At 34.1% G+C, this 16,173-nt stretch overlaps 1 protein-coding gene across 2 annotated transcripts in view; it reads left to right on the top strand.

Moving 5' to 3' along the window:
- Positions 1-16,173, top strand: part of LOC129984157 (receptor-type guanylate cyclase Gyc76C-like) — a 554,740-nt gene that overhangs the window by 466,522 nt on the left and 72,045 nt on the right. For both annotated transcript variants that reach the window (XM_056093958.1, XM_056093959.1), the window contains 2 exons: positions 8,988-9,059; positions 12,226-12,391. In XM_056093958.1, the coding sequence (XP_055949933.1) occupies positions 8,988-9,059; positions 12,226-12,391 (238 nt within the window). The remainder of the gene's footprint in view (positions 1-8,987; positions 9,060-12,225; positions 12,392-16,173) is intronic.

Raw genomic sequence — 16,173 nt, 5'->3', positions numbered from 1 at the left:
AAATTCACATACGCTTACAAACCAACATTCACACGAGAAAAATGAAGTGGGTTGGCCAAGTACTCACTAGGGACAGATACGACTGTTTTGCATATTGACAGAAACCATTTTGGGTTATATTCCATTTGTGGCCATACTAACTGATGAAGTGCTTATATCTTACAGATACAGATTCGAGATTCCATACAGAATACGTAGAATAGACAAGTAAGAAATCCTCACTATTTCCCCAGCTTCACGAATACTACTAATCTCAGTTGATATATATATTGGCATGATGCCGTCCGGGCACAATGGTGGTCTACCACTTCATGGACGATTTTCCAAACTCCTCAATTACTCAAAACGTCGTACTAAGTTCAATATCTCATTCAATGAAATATTTTTTTGAACTCTTAATCCTTTTACAATGGGGAAATTTCGAAGTACAATAATTATCGATTCACCATTTTTGATGAAACAACCAACCAACAACACTGGATCTGGTAACGACTGAATACTGCCGAGATTCAACGGGTTATCCAATTTCAACCAAATATTTCATTAGTCTAACTCGCATAAACGTCTCAGTATTGTAGCGAAAATTGCTCCTTCCGACCAAGCGCCGATGGCTTAGTCGGCTAAGCGACGCACTTCATAGCGGAGCGGAAGGTCGCGGGTTCAAATACAAGCGAGGCGAACAGTTAAAGATTGATTTTTAATTTCAATTTGCTTTATGTCAGACTTATGTTAAATATGCAAATTTATGTTAATTATTCTAATATGTTATTTATGTAAATTCCTAATTTTCTGCGGGACTTCTTTTCTGCGGGCCTTCAAATTCTAGAAGGTTCTTGAATAATCTTCTGTATATAAATAGTTTCCCAATCGGTTAGATTGGTATTAAAACTCTTCAGTTGATCTTGAGTGTGTTCATTTCTCTTGGACTTGCTACATTCACTTCATCTACGTGACAGTTTGGTGGAGGCGCCGGGTACGACAACGGAAGAGTTACGCCAAAGCCGACGTATTCAAGGACTCGATCCTGAATTTGGTCTTCTACCGGATCCGACTAGAAAATTAAGGAAAATGGTTGAAGGAGGAGAAGCCGATCAGAAATTCTCAGCTGGGGCCAGTTATGCTCCGAGCAACATTGCACCAGTTCCAGTTTTGACCTACCAGCTCCCCAGAAGCCCTTGTATTTTCTCTGGAGACAACCAGGAAGACGCTAACCGGTGGCTCAAGGATTTTGATAGAATAGCGAACTACAATCGCTGGGATGACCAAATGTGCTTGGCGAACGTCATCTTTTACCTCGCCGGAACAGCCCGACAATGGTTCGATAACAACGAAGACACTTTCACTAATTGGACTGTTTTTCGGAATTCGTTGAAAAACACATTTTGTCGTGCGGCTGATATAAAGCGCCAGGCTGAAAGCCAGCTACTCGCCCGTGCGCAGCGAATTGGTGAGTCATCTGAATCTTACATTCAAGATGTCCTTGCTCTTTGCCGGAAAGTTAACCCCTCTATGGCTGAAGACGAGAAAGTGGCCCATCTCATGAAGGGCATTGCAGAGGACTTGTACCAGATTTTATCGTCTCAAGAATATGAGACTACGGACGCTTTCGTAAAACGATGCCGTCACATAGAGAGCCTTCGCCGAAGACGCATCGTTCGACCACGATTTCAGACCTAATGTCTCTGCGGTGTCGACGGAAACGGATGCCGATTATCTCCGATCATTGGTACGCACCATCGTCAGGGAGGAGCTTCAAAAGATCATGCCGGAAGTACAGGACTACACAGACAATGAAACTGAGAAACCACGTGATATTGCATCTGTGATCCAGGAAGAGGTTATGGAGGCTCTAGCACCAATTACAGGTGCAAGGAGAGACAAGACGACTCCCCAACGTTCGGTTCCAACCAGGCCACAGGCAAGACGTGAAACCACCAACAGACCCACTCCTCAACGTAGAACAGACTTATGGAGAACTGATAATAATGTGCCCCTTTGCTATCATTGCGGACACCCAGGGCATGTGCTAAGGTACTGCCGGGAGAGACGTCGAATATTTCAAAATGCACGAGCCACTAGAACCATTAACCCCCGACGAGATGTGTATGCTGACTCCCTTGCTAGCTACGACGACGACTACGCACAGCCTACTTCTTCCAGAATAAGAAGCAGTTCACCTTATCCACGACGTTCCCTCAACCGCCGAGAGTCGCAATCACCATCACGCCGTTCCAGTCTTTCTCCGCGCCGACTCGCTGAGGAAAACTAACTCGGGCGACCTGTACAGGAGGTAAGGCCGCAGTGGAAGAAAATCCTCCGACGTACACCACAGCGAAGTTAAAAGAGAACACCACCTATATCGTCGCAAATGGGCAATGCGTAAAAGCCCTCGTTGATTCTGGTGCCGATTATTCCGTCATATCTGAAGAATTACGCCGACGATTGAATGCCCCTATGTTTATTGAGAATGGACCTATACTGAAAACTGCTTGTGGTAAAACTGTAGCCGCCTCTGGACGCTGTGTATTAAAAATGGACTTGAACGGGACCGTGAAGCCGTTTGAATTTCTCGTGTTTCCTCAGTGTAGCCATCAAATGATACTTGGCTGGAACTTTTTCCGTGCAACCGATGCCGTTATCGATTGTGGAAACCAAGAGCTCCAACTTGCCGAAATCATTCCGTACAACTCGGGTTCAAAGGAATCGGATTGCTCTTTGATTGCCGCATCTGATTACTTAATTGAATCTAACTCAACAAGACAAATATGTGCTTTGAATTCGCAAGTGCAGGAAGCAGATGGAGCTATGATTGTTGGTAGTGCAATTCTGAGGTACGAAAAGGAGTTATCTATACCAGCCTCGATTGTCGACATTGAGAATGGCTATTGTAAGGTGTGGATAACAAACTGTTCCCGACGAACTCAATTGATTCCGAAAGGAATGAATATAGGGTGCTTAACGACAATAGCTAATGACGCAATCTGCCCCTTGAGTGATAAAGAGCGAGAAAGTTCACAGGGACACAAATCCAGAAAAAGAGCAACACGAGAAAAGTTAAGAGAAATTCTCGATTCTGATCTAACAACTACTGAAAAAGAAGAGCTGTTGAGTCTACTAGAAGAATTTAGTGACATTTTTTATTTTAAGGGGACATTGAGAAAATCTGGATGCAGTTCCGTGAAACATAAGATCGATACAGGTGACAACTCACCAATCAAGCAAAGACCGTACCGTGTATCAGCCATTGAAAGACGCGCGATTGCCGAGGAGGTCCAGCGGATGCTGAAAGAAGACGTGATACAGCCGTCAGACAGCCCATGGTCATCTCCAGTCGTCCTTGTGAAGAAGAAAAATGGTGAATGGCGATTTTGTGTCGATTATAGAAGATTGAACAAGATAACCAAAAAGGATGTATATCCATTACCTCGCATCGATGACGCCTTGGACTGTCTAGCCGGTGCAAAGATTTTCTCCATGATGGATCTGAAGTCAGGCTATTGGCAAATAGAGGTTGACGACAAAGATAGAGAAAAGACAGCCTTCGTGACATCAGATGGTCTTTATGAATTTAAAGTCATGCCATTTGGGCTATGCAACGCCCCTGCTACTTTCGAACGGATGATGGACACGGTGCTAAGGGGCCTAAAGTGGAATATTTGTCTTTGCTATCTAGACGATATCATCGTGTACGCACCGAATTTCCAAGAACATCAAATACGCTTGAGGAAAGTTCTGAAGTGTATCCAGAGAGCGGGACTGACGCTAAATTCGAAGAAATGTTCATTTGGCAAAAAGAAACTAACGATACTGGGACACCTAGTTGAGCAAGATGGAATCTATCCGGATCCACAGAAAATCGTAGCCGTAGAAAAGTTCCCGACCCCAGAAAATATCGCTGATGTCCGAAGTTTTCTAGGCCTATGCTCATACTATCAACGATTCATCAAAAATTTCGCTGATATCGCAAAACCCCTGCATGACTTATTAAAGAAAGATGCAAAATTTTTCTGGAATTCGTCACAGAGGGAATCTTTTTCAACACTCAAAAAATTACTGACCAGTGGCCCCGTTCTGGGACATTTTCTTCCGGACGCGGAAACAAGGATTCACTCGGACGCTAGTGGGTATGGAATCGGCGCAGTGCTGGTGCAGATCCAGGGTGGCGCAGAGAGACCCATAGCCTATGCATCTAGGTCACTTACTGCAGCTGAAAGAAATTATTCTACAACCGAAAAGGAATGCCTTGCCGTGATCTGGGCTATCAGTAAATTCAGGCCTTATTTGTATGGAAAACCTTTTACAGTAGTTACGGATCACCACTCTTTGTGTTGGTTGGCCAAAGTTAAGGATCCTTCAGGAAGACTGGCTCGGTGGGCTCTTAGGTTACAAGAATACGACATCAATATTACGTACAGGAGTGGCCGCAAACATTCTGATGCGGATTCTCTGTCAAGGAAGCCCCTCGTTGAACCAACAGCTGAGAGCAATGACGAAATCCCCTTCCTTGCAGCTATCGCAGATTACGCAAAAGAGCAACGAAAGGATAAACAATTGAAGACCATCATAGCAATCCTCAAGAGAGGTGAAGCGTACCAAAATTATCAAATGAGAAGTGGTATACTGTATAAAAGAAACTATGATCCGATGGGACAGCAATGGCTTTTGGTGGTACCAAAGCAGCTTCGTAGCGATGTACTAAGAAGCCTTCACGATGCTCCTACCACCGGTCATCTCGGTTTTGCCAAAACATATGACAGAATAAAGAGGAAATACTTTTGGCCAGGGTTGTATGGGAGCATACGTAGATATGTATCACACTGTCGAGAATGCCAAAGACGAAAATCACCACCACAATTACCACCGGGGCAGCTCCACCCAATAAAACCTCCTGACATACCGTTTGTCAAAATTGGAATAGATCTACATGGACGCTTTCCAGTTACCCGAAATGGGAATAGGTGGAATATTGTTTGCACGGATTACCTAACCAGATTCACAGTCACAAAAGCAGTACCAACCGCTGAGGCCGCCGAAATTGCGAAATTCATAGTTGAAGAAATTGTACTGAAGCACGGGGCTCCCAAGGAAATGATAAGTGATCGAGGACGTAACTTTTTAGCCAACATTGTTAAAGACATCAATCAGTTATGCCAGACGTCACATCTTCTGACAACCGCCTACCATCCACAGACCAATGGGTTGACAGAAAGATTCAACAGGACATTGGCAGACATGCTATCTATGTACGTAGACGTTGAACAAAGAAATTGGGATACCATTTTGCCCTTTGTGACTTTTGCCTACAATTCAGCAAAACAAGACACCACGGGATTTAGTCCATTCTTTCTTGTTCACGGTAGAGAAATCCAGACTCCTCTTGACGCAATTTTCCCTTCTAATGCCGAAACTTCCGACGACAGTTATGTGCATCATCTGATTACCAAGGCTGAAGAAGCTAGGCAGCTTGCAAAACTTCACATCCGCGAAGCACAAGTTACAGATAAGCGCCGATATGATGAGAGACATCGACCTGTCAGCTACAATATCGGGGATTTAGTCTGGGTGTTCACCCCAGTTCGAAAGGTGGGATTATCCGAAAAGCTCTTAAGGCGCTACTTCGGACCTTATCAAGTAACACGACGACTATCTGACGTGACGTATGAAGTAGAAAGTTTGGAACGAAATAGAGGGCGTCGAAGTTCAAAAGACGTTGTCCATGTACTACGACTAAAACCCTATCTTGATCCAAGAAGACAATTTGTTGATGGAGGGATGCCTGATATTCCCAGGAGACCTGTTACAAGGAGCCACGCCAGATTGCAGCGGGACGCTGCTTCTCCTAAGGAGGGGGAAATGTAGCGAAAATTGCTCCTTCCGACCAAGCGCCGATGGCTTAGTCGGCTAAGCGACGCACTTCATAGCGGAGCGGAAGGTCGCGGGTTCAAATACAAGCGAGGCGAACAGTTAAAGATTGATTTTTAATTTCAATTTGCTTTATGTCAGACTTATGTTAAATATGCAAATTTATGTTAATTATTCTAATATGTTATTTATGTAAATTCCTAATTTTCTGCTGGACTTCTTTTCTGCGGGCCTTCAAATTCTAGAAGGTTCTTGAATAATCTTCTGTATATAAATAGTTTCCCAATCGGTTAGATTGGTATTAAAACTCTTCAGTTGATCTTGAGTGTGTTCATTTCTCTTGGACTTGCTACATTCACTTCATCTACGTGACAGTATGATATGTAAGCACCCACTTTCGATTGTGTGTGTGTGCGTGTGTGTGTGTGCGTGCGTGTGTGCGTGCGTGCGTGCGTGCGTGCGCGCGTGCGCGTTTAAATCCAGCATGACTTTATCCTGAGAAGAAATGAAGGGCAATAGAAATGTGGAATATTGGTGCAATAGAGGATTTCAAACGGGGCAGATGTCCAAGGCCACTGAAGTGAAGGGGAGGGTCAAGGTCAAAGGCAGTTTGATTAGCAAATGTTATTAACTTAATTCTGAAATAATTAAATTTGCAACCTAAGGGTTTATTGGGTTATTAAAAATTATAACTACAGTGAGTTGAATTGTACAGCATACATTGAATTCTTAAAATCCTCAATTTAAACATCAGTAATTGCTTTTTACAATACATTAGAATATTAATTATTCATTAACTAGCCAAGTTATATTTGGCAGTTCATGTAAAATAAAAATTTGGTATTTCTTATAAGCTTACAAAGTAATCAAATGTTTAGAAAATAAGGGAAATATTAACTAATAATTATTGGTAATGATCTGAGAATTTTATTGCTTTGATTATTTTTGAATAAATAATATTAAAATAAATAATAAATTATTTCTCATATTACTAAAATAAAAAGAAATGAATTAAAATAAATGATTAGCATGTCAAGTTGAAAATGTATTTAAATGTGCAGCTAAATTAACAAAAGAATTGGTCTCATAATGTACATTTCATGTCGTTTCAGAATGGCTAAATCCGCCCATGTGTCGATGTTATGAGACACAAATGATAGAAAAATGCATGATCAAAATGCCCCTTGTATAACCATAACTTAATCTTTATTCAAGTGCCTACGCCAGGTATTAATTAAAAGGGCATAGGCCCTTGAATGATACTAACCAGCTAGATATAAAGAAACAACTTAACTAATGCATCCAAGGTTAAAAAATGAAGGAGAATTTTTACTTTTTGAGCCATTAGTTTCTCCATATCAAGATTAGATATTCTAATGACCGCATTTTTTTTATCTGTAGTTTTCTGATGATAGTTTAACTCTAATAACCTTGTAAATTGCATATATTTATGCAACTTATCTACTTCCTTGCTCAAAGTACAATCCGTTGACTAGTATGTAGATTTGGAGAGATGAAAATAATGGTTTCTCAATGAAGCAAAAAAACTCCTTGAAAGAAAAAAAACTATGATTTAGTTATATAATGTAGTACGTGTTTTGTATTTAAAAAATGAGAATAATATTATTACTTATCTATACAAGTATTCAGATATTCATATTCTTCTAAAACTTGTAACAAGAATAATGTTGAGAGATACAGAGTCCGGTCATATTAATGTGACCACCGCCTACTTCTGACGTCAGCGTTAAATAACCAATTGCAGAAGTCACGTGTTATCAGCAAATTTGGTGAGTAGATAAAGTGTGCTGTAAGGATTCGGAAAACATTTCAATTCTTGCACTCATGCAGAAACGGGGCGATTTATCCAATGTCCAAAAGGGCATGATTACTGACTTTCGGGCCAAGGGTGGAAGCATTTCCGAAGTAGCTAAGTTTGTAAAGTGTTCGCGGGCCGCCGTGGTGAAAATATACCGTGCATTATAAAATGGCATTATTTAAAATTAGCGACTTTGCAAATGTGGTGCAGCAAGGGCCATAAAGGGCAGAGGTGAACGACGGCTGGGGAGATGCGTTGAGGCATATAGACGTGCAACCGTTGAACAACTGACCGCCCAGATGAAGCAAGTGGCTAGCAACATTATCTCAACAACAGCAGTACAGCGAACGTTGCTGCGTATGAACCTCAGCAGCAGACTCCTGGTTAATGCACCTGTGCTGACTGCTGTTCATTGGCGACTAAGGCTGGAATTTGCACGCCAGTACTGCAACTGGACTTCCACTGAGTGGATACAGGTGGCTTTTTCTGATGAATCTCATTTTTTTGCTCCATCGGACAGATGGACATTGGCGTATACGACGTGAAACGTCTAAAAGCAAACACATTTCAACACTTGCCAGAAGGTCCCAAGCTGTAGGAGGGAGCATTATGGTCTGGGGAATATTTTTGTGGTATTCTCTGCGTGCACTCATCAGTGTGAAAGGCACGATGGATCAACGCAAATATGGATTTATCCTTGAAGACCATGTCCACCCCTACATGCGAATTGTTTTTCCTCAGGATAATGATATCTACCAGCCGGACAATGCGAAGTGTCGTAAAGCTCGCAGTGCACATGTGTGGTTCGAAGAGCACCAGGATGACTTTACCGTACTCCCTTGGTCAGCAAATTCTCCTGACTTAAACCCTATCGAGAATCTGTTGAACCACCTCGATCGGGTTGTTCGCACCTTAGATCCGTACCTGCGTGACTGGCCACGACACTGGAGTTGGCACGGCTCAAAATCCCCGTGAACACCTTCAAGAACCTAATTATTCGGAATTTTGAAAGGTGGTCATATTAATGTTACTGGAAACATGTATGTAATAACCAAAATTATACCAATTATTCGACGTGGTTTTTCTAAATCCATTGATTTATCTACAGGATTTTATGAATATATAAAAATCGTAGCGAGACAATTTTGAACCATTTACTGATTAAATGAATATTAATAAATTAATTGCTGCTTTAATGCATGTATATATAAACAGTATCCGATTCAATCAATTGCAATTGATCTATTAATATGTGTGAATTTGAAACAAATTTATATAATGGTACATTATTTTTTCTTTTTTATAGGATATCCTCGAAAATCCTGATATCAAACTAGATCATATGTTCATTGCTTCATTAGTATTTGACTTAATAAAGGTATCGATATTTTTGTCATAAATACTAAAATTATTCTGATTAATGTAATCTTTACAGATGTGATGGTGCTTTCAAAACAACCTCTTAAGAACTTTTTCTTAACCGAGTAGCAGTTGTTTAGTGATATATTTAAAAACTAATTTAAGATTTAAATTTTAGCTGCCATGATTTATAACTGCGATTCGGATAATCTAATTAGATAATTTTTTTTGTTAACTGTAGTAAAGAAGAAATGATTGATTTAATAAGTATGAATCTCGTGGCAGCCAACTTGTTAAACATTTAATAAAAGCAGTGAGTGTTTCCTCACATCTATATTTGGTTTTATACACTCATTAATGTTAATTCCACAAAGTAATACCCATCGTTTATGCTTCTTTTTTATAGAAATAATTTTTATTGAAGTTTTTCAATATTCCCGTACATGAGAAAATTATTTACTCATGTTTCATTATTTGAATTTTGAAAAGAATTTATCTTATTACTATATAATTTTTATCTTCTTTCTTTAATTAGAATAAGAAGAAAACTATCATGCAAAATATGTAACACTTAAAAAAAATACTCTTAATTAAAAAATATGTTATATTCTTCGAAGATGAATTCTGTCTAAATTTATAGATATAAATACTCTTCATATCGTTAGTAGCACATATATGTATTGTATATAATATTGCATGATATCAAACAATATTTGCAGTTCTGTATAATATTAAATTATATAATAGAATATTGCAAAATATTATATAATATTGTGCAACAGGATGTTCTACCTGGAATTGTTTCTGATTTTAAAATGGCAGCCCCTATATATTTTTATTATTATCTGATAAAATGCATATCAGCAATTTCAGGATTTAAATTTATTTAATAAGTAACTTTGCTTTAAGCGTTTTAAAGAAAGAAGAAATTGTTTAAAAGCTTCATGAGTTAATTTGATTTTAGAACAACAAACCTTGCTTATCTTTTTTTAATTATCCGAATAGCAATAAAGGGGTATTTGTAGGTTCCTGGCTCCCAAATTAGGCATTAAAGCACCTATAAATATAAAATTCGCTCTTTTGAAATCCAAATCCCCAAAATACATTCACGAAGTTTTTAAATAGCCCACTAACAGTTAAATCTAATAATTGTTAAATGAAAAAATAAACGCTGTGCTTTATGATACTATGTGAAACTTGATGAACACCATGTTAATGATTAGAAATTTGAAGATTTCACATGTTTTTTTTTATTTTTGCACTGGCATTTTTACATAATAATGGCACTAAAATATTATGACTATATTTGATTATTATTATGACTAAAATATAAAACTATATTTGTGCGTCTACTTGGAAATTGACTTATTTACATATTTATATTTTACAGAAATTGAAAGTAAATTTCTAGTTTGATTTTTTCCCTTCTAATTTATGTTTTCAAATAAATAGCAGACATAAAAACGTCTTTAAATTACTATTTTTTCCATTTTTTTACGATACTCAGTTAAATAATTAATCGTAGGTAAATTTTATTTTATTATGTTTATCTTGAAGTATTTGAAAAATGAATCCTTCTTTTAATCATGAATGAAAATATTATATTCTTCCTCATTTCTGAATTTAAAGACTTGCTACCCATATGCTTCATTTTCTGCTAAATCAACATTATACATTTCCTGTCATAAATTTATTTATTAACTAATTTTGTTTGCATTGAATATATGGCTATGTTTTCATATCGTATTATGAAAATGTCAGTCGCATCATAAAAAAGTTAGGAAACATACAGCATACTATAGACTATAAAGTGTGCTTGAAAAGATGGTGCTATAATTTAAAACAAAATTACATTGAGAATTTCTGGGCAATTGATTCCAGGAAAGAGTTTCCAAATTATGGTCATTAATTAGCTTATAATACTTTTATTATAAAATTCAGGACACTTGGAGATAGACAGTGTAATAATTATAAAAGCATTTGTAAAACATCAATGCACATCAATGTATACAAGTTCAATTGATTTCATTACTTTTTCTGTTTATCGAGCTACTACTTAGGAATCGTTTTAAGAAGATAAATATGTAATGTCAAAACATAATATTTTTTTCAATTGCTTTCTTACTCATAGTCGATTGTCTCGAAACGAAAATAAAAGTTTATGTAGGAATAACTTGGAATAAATTACTCAAGAAGGAATTTCAAGAATTCATCTGAAGCATACTATACAATATTTTACAATATTGTTCAATACAATATTTTACAATATTGTTCAATACAATATTTTACAATATTGTTCAATACAATATTTTACAATATTGTTCAATACAATATTTTACAATATTGTTCAATACAATATTGTTGCAATAATGTGTAATATGATACAATAGGTTTTAAATGTAGTAAATTTTTGTATATTATCGCGTACTGCTTGTTATATAATATTCTAATAAAATTTATTCTAAATTTTGTTAAAAACTACTTCCATAATTATTTCAAAATTTTTATTTAAAAAAATCTGTCCAAATGTGAAAGGGGACATTAAAGGGGTGTTCATTCCAAACGAATTATTGTTTTGTTTATAACCTGATTCTATTCACGGATTTCTACAAATTTAAATGAAAGCACTTTCCATACTTCTTTAAAACGTTCTTGTTTACTTTCAATAGGTTCAATATTTAACAAAAAAAAATGAAACTCATTATAGAACTTTCTTAATCTAGTCATTGAAGAATCTAGTCAAAGGAAGAATTCATGTGAATCTTTAGTTTTACTTGATGAATATTTTTCAAGAAAAGTCGTCTCCATTTTTGAACTATAATTATCAAGTCTCATTTGGTCTTTAATATTTACTATATTAGAACCTGAAATTAATAAACCAGAATTTCTATTTAAGTGTTAATTTTAAAAAAAATTCTTCTAAGAATTAATAAAAAACAAAACTACGTCTACTACTTTTAAATAAATTACAATTAAATAAATTATTTATCAAAAAATATTAAAAATTTACAATGAATTTAAACAAGAAGATTAAATATAATTAATATCTTATCATTGAATGATTTTCAGATTTTTTTCAAATATCAATTCTTAATATCCCAATATATCTTGAAATCCATTATGCTCTATTTTAACCAAATGTTGTTTAAACCGCATACTTTAGTAACCTTTCTATTACCCATTAGGGCATGATTTTCCTCCACGATTCAGACCTCAAAGTTCACGGAAACTTGAAATCTTCAAACTGTGTCGTCACCAGTCGCTGGGTTCTGCAAATAACTGACTACGGTTTGGGAGAACTCACCACAGCAGCTGAAAATGAAATATTCCTCAACTACGATCATTATAGAAGTAAGTTTTATTTTGTTTAGACTTGTCTAGACTAATATCATTCTCAAATGTAACTATCTAGATTATTAAGAAATATGTGATTAAGTCTATTAATATAATGGAAAAACTTTATAAACAAAACCAAAACAAGTAATATATAAAAACATTTAAGTCAAATTTAGGCCAACCAAAATTTTTTTATTATAGTTACTTGTTATGAAATAATTACAATTAAATATTATATACATATGATAGAATTACAATATTAAGTTGCAAAATAAAGCTTGGCGACCATTTGGCAATATGGCGACGGATTTTGCGACTTTTGTGACCAAATAGAAATTACTGGACAAATTTAATTAATTAATTATTTTTATTAACATCAAGTGTCATCCACTACAAGTTTAAAAAATATATTTGAACTTGAGTAGATGAATAAAAAGTATTTTATTAACGATTGAAAATTTGAACAAGATATATAATGAGAGAGTGTGAGATAATAGTAGGAACTGAAAAACTGCTGGACAATATGTAACAAAACTTTTCATGTATTCTTACATTGCTTCAAGAAGTTACATTTTTTCAGTTAGTATATACTTATTTAAATAATTTTCACCTTAAGTTTTTTATATTAAACGTTTTAGTGTTAAGGATTTTATCACTATGTTTAAAAATTTGCAAATAGCAGTTTGTAGGTATATCTATAAGAATACTAACTCTGTGTCATAATGATTCAAACTATGTTTTTTATCTCTTCAATTTATTTTTTATAATTCTCAAATTTAGTCTTTCGTACACATTTATCTGATTTTTATTTTATATTTAATTGAAATTACACAGTTTCTCTATTTAAATTAATATTTTTCGACTCCTGAATTTGACAAAAAATGTCTAACACATAAACAGGAGAAAAATGGAATTGAATATTAAATCTAATAATAATGATGAATGCGTGTATTTTGGCACTCTGCAGGTCAAACTGCTTGACCTAAAGTAACCAAACTGATCACATGCATATTTAAGAAGATGGAAATGTTCAACTCAAAGCCACTTTTTAAAATATTTTAATTAATAGAAGATTAGCCTAGATTTCGTGTGTTTTCACCATAATTTCCAAAATTATACAATACAATAATTGCTTTTTTCAACCATGCTTATTTTTACCATATAATTTTCCTTTAATTTTGATTCATTTTTTAAAACAGTATTTTAAGCGCATTTCACAATTATATATGTTACTGCTAAAATTAAATTCAAATCATTTGTATTTCTAAATTTCAAAACGACTTTTTTTTACATTGTTGAAGAAGAAGATGATAAAGAAAATCTGTTAATTTTTCCTTACTAAATAGGTTTTCGGTAATAAGCACGCTTTTAATAAAATATTAAATTAAGATTTAACATCAGAATTAAAAAAATTTTAATACAATTTGTAATGCAGCTGCTTTTTTGCGATATAATTGGATGCACAAAAATATTGCACAGAAATCAGGAAAAAGTATATCAGAGTAAACAGAAGGCGTAAGGTTTTTATAATCATATGTTATATGCCTATCAAAATGTTTAAGTAAAAAATGTATTGCTAAAGAATTAAGCTACACAAAATATTTAATTAAAATTTTTAGCTACAATTAATCTAGGTGAACTAACTAGTCTTCAAAGGCGGCTAGTAATATATAAATGTAGTATCATATGTTATATGCCTATCAAAATGGCCATTTTTGAAAATGATATATCAAACCTCTTACGGTTTCCATACCTAGACTTTGGTAAACTATTTCTAACTATTTTATTACCCATTCTACGACGACAGCCAGGAATCGCGAAGTGAACTTATTTCTCCAGTAAGCGGAAAGGAATGGGAATAAATGCAATATTTTATTTTTTGATCTGTCATTCAGTCAAGATTTCGATCGCAAAAAAATAGGCTTGGTATATAACAGTTTTTGCAGATGAAAAAAAGCAGCCTTGGGCATCGAAATAAGGAACCCAAAGAGCTTTTAAAGCTCTCCCAAGTCGTGTATTTTGCAAAGAGCTGGAGTCAGAAGGTGGAAGCGCTACCTTTTCCCCCCTTTTTTTTTTCAGAAGCCATAACAAAACTGTTTCCTTTTACCCCAAGGTTACGTTTTTCAAAAACCTTTCGCACCGTATTATTGTCATCGTTGGACATCTGAAAAATATTTTTCCTTTCTCTGTTAGATTTCTATTTGGCGGAAATTTATAAAGATGGAACTTATTCTGGTATCATGCAATAAATAAGTAAAATATTTTGTCAACCATTACTTTGAATTGTTGCCTAGAATTAAAATTTAGAAATGTTTGTTTATTCTTTCAACTAAATCGTCCTTTCAAATTTTCACTATTTTTTTAACATAAACCAGATATTTCAGAATATAAATAATAAAGAATTCAGAATATTAAGTTTTCTGAAAGAAATATAAACGTTAATAAAAAGCACACTAATCTAAAATATTGTCTTGAATAAATAAAGTTTTATTTTATTTTTTACTTTTTTGAATACAGATTTTAGGTAACCAAAGTTTTAGGTTTTCAGACACAAATAATAAGGATTTTTTTTAATCAGAAGTGAGAACTGAATGAATTTAATTTAGTAAAAAGTTATAAATTCTATATATTTTACAAAATGGAAACAGGTTGCGATAAAATGGGTTCCTTGAATAATTAGATGCAAAGATCAGAAAATTATATTTAAAAAAAAAGCGGATGTGTTTTCTTTTTATTACATGCTCTTCCATACAGCACGATGAAAGTTGTTCCTCTGCATATCAACTTGCAATTATGTTTTATAATGAAGGCAAAACATTGCATAATACTGTTAAATTATTTCAGGTTTGATTCCAAACAAGACATTTCAAAACGGAATTTATAATTTTTACATTAATAAAAATCTCAGGGTTTTTTTTTTCTTAAATCACACTACTCAAAGTCTTTACTATTTTTATGTGTACTTCTAAAACTTACATGATTTGATGTATACCTTTATAATAATTCTGTAATAAGTTATTCAAAAAATATCAGATAATTTTTTTTTTTGTCTAAAGCAAGTTATTGAGGATCTCATTTTTCTAAGATAATGAAAAGAAATGTATTTAATTTATATAATTACTAAAAAAATTTTCATTACTGTATATTATGTATAGTTTATTTTTAAATTTTCTTATGAAACATTTTATCATGGGTTTATAGATGTTTTTAAAATACATTTTTATTTAAATAGTTTTTTTTCATTTAAATTATTAAGAGCAACATGGAAGAAATAAGAAAATTTTTAAAAAATGCACTAACTCAAAAAAAAGTATATAGATCCTTATAATTTTGTTTACTTGAAAATAAAATTTTAAAGATTATGAAGTAATTGATATTTAAAAATCGGATAAGGTGTTTTCATATAAAGATGAAGCATAAATTTCAAATCTTATAATTTTTTATCACTTGTTTTAAAATAATTTATATAATTATTTATCACATTTTATTAAAAAAAAATCAACCATAATATGCATATATGCAATAGCTCCACATTTCAAAACCATCTACATACTTCTGTATTAATGTAGATGTTTTTAATTAGTTATCTTTTCTACATTAATACTAAGCAACCTTCAATAAGAAATACTTACGAATTACTTATACGAAATACTTGTTTCCACTAATAAAGAAAAAAAAGACTGATTAAATGAAAAATATAATTGAAAACTCAAATTAGTATATAAAAATAAAATTTATTTTATTATTTCTATTGTATGCCTTTTAGTCTTTCGCTAATAATTTATTATTATAAACAG

Source organism: Argiope bruennichi, chromosome 9 (genome assembly GCF_947563725.1).
Source record: "Argiope bruennichi chromosome 9, qqArgBrue1.1, whole genome shotgun sequence".
NCBI classification, from domain to species: Eukaryota; Metazoa; Arthropoda; class Arachnida; order Araneae; family Araneidae; genus Argiope; species Argiope bruennichi.
The sequence above is the reverse complement of the archived record's forward strand: the minus strand, read 5'-3'. Positions and strand labels throughout refer to the sequence as shown.